The sequence below is a fragment of the Anneissia japonica genome, unplaced genomic scaffold, assembly GCF_011630105.1.
Source record: "Anneissia japonica isolate Jap-2015-1 unplaced genomic scaffold, ASM1163010v1 scaffold287754_len4335492_cov202, whole genome shotgun sequence".
Taxonomy (NCBI): domain Eukaryota; kingdom Metazoa; phylum Echinodermata; class Crinoidea; order Comatulida; family Comatulidae; genus Anneissia; species Anneissia japonica.
The window spans coordinates 2819182-2826736 of record NW_022705543.1 but is presented as its reverse complement, the minus strand read 5'-3'; the positions used below and the strand labels follow the sequence as shown (position 1 = coordinate 2826736).

At 33.4% G+C, this 7555-nt stretch overlaps 1 protein-coding gene across 1 annotated transcript in view; it reads right to left on the bottom strand.

The window, feature by feature from the left end:
• Positions 1-198: 198 nt before the first annotated feature.
• Positions 199-7555, bottom strand: part of LOC117105868 (protein bark beetle-like) — a 29650-nt gene continuing 22293 nt past the window's right edge. The window contains exons 11-20 of the mRNA XM_033247184.1: positions 7293-7490; positions 6490-6591; positions 5988-6270; positions 4588-4773; positions 4007-4250; positions 3674-3851; positions 2800-2961; positions 1181-1338; positions 933-1065; positions 199-323 (exon numbers count right to left, since the gene is read on the bottom strand). Coding sequence (XP_033103075.1) covers positions 210-323; positions 933-1065; positions 1181-1338; positions 2800-2961; positions 3674-3851; positions 4007-4250; positions 4588-4773; positions 5988-6270; positions 6490-6591; positions 7293-7490 — 1758 coding nt within the window. The 3' untranslated portion in view covers positions 199-209. The remainder of the gene's footprint in view (positions 324-932; positions 1066-1180; positions 1339-2799; positions 2962-3673; positions 3852-4006; positions 4251-4587; positions 4774-5987; positions 6271-6489; positions 6592-7292; positions 7491-7555) is intronic.

Sequence of the window (7555 nt, the reverse complement as noted above, 5' to 3'; positions counted from 1 at the left end):
GTTTTGAATGTATGGCTGTTGCGATAAGGTACCGTATATTATCATAATTATCATCATTATTACAATTGTTATAACAATTATAGGGTATTAATTTAGTTTTGAATTTAAGGTTTACTGTTGAGCCAAAATAATTTTTTGATCGCACATTACTAAACTATAATATATCCTAATAATAATAGTACAAACGTAACTATGTTTATTAAGAAAATCTATATACAGACCACAGGTGTAAGTACGACTGGTCTCTTTTCTTGGGGCCTAATACCGTACCCAATATTTAATTCTGCCGTAGAAGTAACACCAAATTTGGTTTCCAACGAAGCCTGTATATGGTAGAGAAAGAGTGTGACATGTTTGTTATTCAGCTTATTTCTAAAATCATAAGTAATAATAAATGGGAACCCACTTTAATTTAACTTCAGAATGTTGGTACTAAACCTTCTCCTTTCGATTTCAAGGGTGTGTTATATTTATAGTATTGCAGAACGATATGGAATATCAGATACAAACAACCTAATTTCCGATAACGAAAAAGAGGTGTGCAGTACGGCTGAGTACTAAGTGACTAAATCCTTTGAACCTGGGACCTGATAGTGTGGTCCTGGTGACCACAGAAGGATAGGTATGCGCCACAAAGGACATACATTAAGGATATAACATAATGGATAACATCCGAATAAAGAGAGATGAGACTGTAGGCGAGGATGGCTTGACAAGAGCTAAGGCAAACAGAACTGAACTGACTTCAGATTTTATTAAAAGGAAAAATACAGTAAAACAACAATACTGTGGGAATTTACGTATGTCTCTATATTGGTTGAGATATACAATTTATAAGCAATGGCTAAAATATAATACAACATACAACCAGAAATATACATATACTTTGTATTATTGATTCAAATTTATTACATAAATTAATGTACACTCACCGGTAGACCAGCTATAATGGAATATTTTGACGTTAAACCGACAGATAAAGGAATTTTCAAGCCTCCCAGTGAAATGTAGAAATTACCATTTCTTCTGTTTACAGCAAACCGCCTTGCAATATCAGTATCAAATCTATTTAATATAAATGGTAACATGCAATTCCCTTTATAATTCTATTTAAATATTTCAAAACTTGTTTGTGTATGTGGTGTGTAATAATACGTTTGTTTATGCTATTGCTACTTACGGAACTCCAGCACTGCAATTTATATGTAGACCAGTCTCTATCGGGCCTTCGTAGATTACATCCAATTGCTTGTATTTTATACGGTCAGTTGAGAAAATTAGCCTCAAAGACGGGTTAAACTGAAACTGTGGGTCAATTTCGCATGAAATGTCATCGTCCTAAAAAATATTAATACGAATAACAAATACAGTGAAAAACCAAAATAACAACCAGTGGTGTAACGTAAAAACTCTCAATGACTAAAGCGAGGGGCCCAGAGATATTTATTAGTAAGGTTTCCTAAAATCAGATGAGAGGAACTTCAAAAAACGTCAAGAAACAGGCGGTACTCAGTGACATAACGGTTATGCATGCTCACTGTGGCCCTTGACCTTAAGTGGCCCAGTAACACTTTCTTTGCCTCATAGGCCAAGCGAGGTCTTCCAAAAACTTCAAAGAAAATATAAAAATACATCCTAAAACGCCGAAGAGAAGAGAGATACTTACTAACGTTCAGTCAATGATTTTCAACCGCAAAAAATTACACATAGTTTACATAAGACTCTTAAATTTGTTTTATTACCATAGTCGGTTACTTAACTCCAAACTAATTGATGTTATACATTTATGAATATAAGAGATGTGGCATAAATATTTCACTATTTGCCTTGCATACCAACACTGCAGAGCTTGCGGTTTGTATTGTCTTATTATATCCATTTCAGAAACCCTTAAATAATTGGCTGAGAGATAATTAGGTGGAAGAACTTTAAAGAAGCTAAAGTTAAATAGTGCCAGGACCCTGTCAACCACCCGTCTCTGGTCTAGAAATTTATGTTTTTAACAAGACATAGTCTTTCATTCGAAGAATTCAAACTTTTCCTTAATATATTGTTTGAACTTTGAACGTGCATTACTCCTCCTAATACTATCTCCTAATTTTCTCGCCTCCTTTCTTTGACGTGTAATTTTCATTTACTCTACCTCTAAACGCTCTGGCATTTCACTACCAAATGTGTTGCTCGTGTGCGGCCTGAGGCGGTTCAGCAAGCCTGCATGACTGACTCTGCGCGTCTTAAACGGCAGTGGTGGATCTTTTCTATCATTCGATACTATTTCTACCCCTCCTTTTATAACTCCTACACTTTTGGAATCCTTAGGAGGTCGGCCTTACACACCAGAGAACCAGAACTAGAGTGGATTTTCTTTTCATTGGGCTCTACCATTACCCTGCCCCAGGGTAGTAAGGCCATCAGATCTAATCTTTTACCAGGGTCCTTGGGCATCTTTTATTTCATTTTATTTCATACATTTATTTCGTCTAAAAACATTAAAATTGACAAACACAAGATAACAGAAAGCAAAAAACAACACTCAGTGGGCCGGACAGGATTACCAAAAAGTGAACTGAATCACTGTCTAGTGGTTGTCCGATGCCAATGAGAACATAAATTAAATTAGCATAAAATAAGTAAAATAGACCAATTAATAAAATTTAAATTAAAAAACATATATGTACAAAATCGTCAGTGAAATCGGTCAAAATACAATAAAATTTGAAAAAGAATTCCAGCGAAAAACAAAAATTTAATTTGTTTTGTTGAATCAATGATCATAACTTGAAGTAGTTCTTGCCTTACATTGTATATTGTTGGTTTACTCAGGCGTAGATCCAGTGGAGAATCATTATTGTTAATGTCATCATCGTTGCCTTCATTCAGTATGTCATTAAACTCCTGATGATCACGTGCAACCAGCACCTCTATAAATGCATTATAACCTCGAACTTCATAATGTAAAACCTACAATCAAATAAATTACAACTAACATTACAAACGTATGTTGCCATTCTTGTTAACATTTTATGTAAACACACGCATAGTTAGTGGTAGCCTTGGTTCCAGGCCCTGATTTTTGGTTACTGCACTTAGTGCGTGCCATACCTAATTAAATTGGCGTCCCATATTCAATTTTTTTTCAGATTATTCCGTCTCTAAATTAACTTTCTCAATTCAATTCAATTTTTTCAATCTACCTTTTACAACAGTGGCACACATAAAACAAGTTTTATGGTGCATCCAATATACCTTAATACAAAAAAAATAAAATAAAACTAATTGTAAAACTAAAAGTATGTTAAATCTACAGTAAAACAAATATTAAAACCATTAAACAATAATTAATACAGTAAAGAAAAAAAAGGTTGATATCAATACTGTAGGATCTCAATGCATGTTCAAATGCAAATTTTACGAACACATTTAAGACACATTAAATAACACTTAAAAAGGTATATAGAAATATTTCCTAAACTTGTTGAGGTGGTAATTCAGATAACAAAATATTTCTTTCTTTTATACACCTTACAATTAACTGTTTACAATGAAAATCAAAAAGGTGGCGCTGTCTAGAATGAGAACAATAATAAAAAAAATAAGACTTGCGGCAAGTCTTAGTGGTTACTATATCGGTGATAGTGTAATCGATAACCGTGTTTATCTGTTAAGCACCAACCTTCCCGACCAAGCCACTTGTTTCACGTCCAATAATTAAGGTAGAAGTATCAATCTGTAGCGGTTCGTCTATGTTTTTATCTATTAGAACAATTCCGTCTGTGTTATTTTCTCCGCCACTGCATCCAAAAATAATGTTTGCGTTTTCATGAAGGACTGAAGAGGGCGGTGTTAGCATTCTAAACAAAATAATTAGAAAAATCCACTGATTACAAGTTAACATCAGATCAGTGTTATTCGCAGTGAAAATTATGCTGCATATTGTTATATAATGTAATGTTATTAGTAACCCATTTTTTTACACCGTATCATACAATAAAATATGCATTCTTACACTCTGTTTCGTATTGTTTCGTCATTACAGTCTAAAACACTGGTTTCGATGAATGTAGAATCGGATTCTTCTCCAATTTCGGCAACAGCTTCGATGAAATGCCCAGTAGAGTTCACGGCGAGTATGTCTCCAACTTCTATATTGTACGAATTTGCAATGTCTGGAGTCAATACGATGAACGTTGAATGGTATTTTCTTGTTCCCAGCACATGTATACTTCCACTGCACTTGTTAAATGGAACATCTTAAAGACAGAAGAATACATGTTTAATCATTGTGAAGAAAGCGTTTGATTTTTATGGTATCTCATGGCATATACTGCGAGAGGAATTTATATTCAATGGATATCTATATCTCTCTGTTCTGCCTTGCCTCCTTTAATATGGATTTTGACAGTGTTACTCTTTTAATTGGGCTGATAGTTAGAATTATGTTTAGGTCATGAATTTATAAGTGCTAGATATCACAGTGTAGATTTTCAGTTGTAAAAAGCCTTAAAAATACAAACCTGTAATATTGCATTAAATTAGCCTCACAAGAACAGTATTTAAAAAAAAATGAACAATGAAATGTTACACTACCTTGAAGTAAAACTATATCTTTCATAGGATAGGACAACGGAGTGTTGATAGCATCGTTCCAAAATGACTCTTCAGGTAAATCGCTGTAATCAGTGATTTCGATTACGTCTAAAACATCATTTAGATTTGCGTACTGAAATACTTCGTCAAATCTCGCCACTCTTGCCATTATCATGCTATGCCGCCCTAAAAATTGAATAATTTGAAAACGAATCATTGTTACTTTAAATATACTTTATGTACCAAATAAACAATCTCTTGAAAGTGCTTAAGTTTTTTTTTTCATGTTATACCACTAGTCTATTTAGGCAACTTAAATGACTATTATATTTATTAGTCCATTCAGGCTAGATATGAATTTGTACTGATGTGTTACAAAAAAAAAAAACATTTTTTCTAACATTATGCTCACATCATGAACATAATCGGATTCAGAATCTGAATCATAATTTGGTATGTGTTCCATGAAATAATTACAAATCTCTATATATTTTTTTTGAAATGGTAAACTGTACAGTAATAATACGAAGAGATTGCTAATTATATGAAAACCAAAAGGAATCAATTAACTTGTAAAAGTGAAAGATTAGGTTAGGCAATTCGTCATCGATATCACGAAGTGACACAAAATCAAAATCACTATTTTGTTGTCAAAGAAAAATTTTTTCTTTGACATTTTGTACATCGAACTAGCTTTTCAGCTAGTTTTTAGTAGTTGAACAATATTATTTAGGTAATTGGACTAATTAGCCATAGCGCACAAACCGAGAAAAACGGATTCGTTTATACGAACATACACACACTTTCAGTGGGTTAATCATATGCCAGTGCGTCGTTGCAGTAGTTGTTATTGGTTAGCTTGGTTAGGGATAAATGTAAAGATTAAATTTCCCTAATTTACCTAGGCGTAGGTATCTTCATATGCATCAAGTGTGGAATTATTAGTAGAAATATAATGATTTAAGCAGCATAAGCCGAGTTTGTAGGCTTGTTATAGCATAAAATACAGTGTGTGTCTAGCAACGGTAAAATGAGATTTTACCGTTGCAAATTACTACACGTGTAAATAATGCTGTGTTTATTCTGATCGTGTTCATGAACAGACATCAACTATAATTAACAGGATAATTAAGGTAAGGAAAACAAAATAAATTGAGCATTTGAATTGCATAATGCTTAATTTCAAAACATGTAAAACAATATTAAAAATATCGATAGCTTTATGGTCCACTTCGTTTTTTCCAAAACCCTGTTGTGATCAAAAAGTTTGTGTCTCTCGTGAAAACGGCGATGAGTTAATTACTAAAATTAAATCTTATTATTTAAGTGATATTAATAATCAATTTAACATAATTATTCTTCTTCTTTAAACTATGTCTTATCTTAATAAAATTACTCACATAAATGTTTTATTGACACTACAGTATGGAAAACCCCTTGTGCTTGACCAGAAACTAGGATATTAGAAGCCTCTGTCTTCTTGAGTAATCTGCTTGATATCAACAATACTTCATCGTTCCTCTTCACTGGACAAATGTAAAGATTTGCAGAATTCTGGCCAACGTTGATTACTTGAACTTTTTCGTCAATTTCTATATTATTCTTTCTGTTGGGATCAGCATAGTTCGGATTGACCAAATTTAATGGACACATGTCTGGACTCCAAACATTACATCCATTTGGCTACAAAACAAAGCAAGTACAAATTGTAAATACTTTGGACTTCCTCAAGCAAGCTTAGGCTTGCATTAATAATAATACATTCAAAAAGGTAAAAAAAAATATGAAGCCCTAACAGAAGTGGTTGCTGTTTATCTTTTGTATATAAAAATATGATGCATGACCGATTTCCTTGTTGTTTTTAATTTTTTTATGATTACTATATATGATATCAAATCAAACCTTTTCAATGAAACATTGCTCTAAATCTCGACAACTCTGACAGGAGCCTATGGTAGTACTTGATCGCGTTGTATCACAGTGAGTTAACTTGCAATTAAGGATCTAGAAAACAATACAATTTTACTATAATTATGTTAACAAATTATAACACGTACCGATGACGTACAAGTTTCTTGCTTTATGAGAACGCCCTTTCGGTTAGCGCTAACCGTAACCTGAATCCGGATAAGCAAACGGTATCGGTTAGCAAGTTGAGTGCGTTCCAATCATTGGCCAATCGCACTTACGTATTTTCAATTTCTAGATTCCTATTGGTCAGTGATCCGATCATCAACTTCTTGGTATCTGGATAGGGGATTTTCTTGTATGAACGCACGGGTGAGTTCGTACGTTTGTAATCCGGATCCAGCTAACCGTTAGCTGCCGTCCGTGAACGTAGCGGAGAAGTCAAATCTGTTCTGATATAACATGACTCTCTATGGTTGCTCGCTTTGATAACAAGAGATTGAAAGTTCAAGTCTCGACAGAAACATTCTTTTCAGAAACAACTAAACTGGAAAGTTCCGCTGAAAGATCTCATACAATTATAACACCATATAGATTCCAATATTGGAAAATTGTTACTATATGATCTATTTGGGGTTTATTTAAGTTTAAAACCTATAAAACCGGTAGGTACTTATTCCGTAAGAATTTACAACACATATCCGAAGAAGAATAACAAAAAGCACCCTTTAATCAATCAGAATAAAATGCCATATATCTAATTATTTTTATGAATAATTTAATTAAATTAACAATACCTCTATACTGTTGGAACAAGTGCCAGTGGTAAAACAGTAATTGTGGAACCATGCTTCGCACTGGACTCCCAATTCAGGTCCTGTACTCGTACCTGGGAGACATTTGAGTGTCGAATCACACCAACCACATCCTTCTACTTTAGCACATGACCTACAGTTTTTAAATCGCCTACAGTAACTAGATGTACAGCTAGATCCCTATTAACAAAATCATGTAATAACAACTGGTAAATAATAAAATGAATGATAGTACATTAATAATA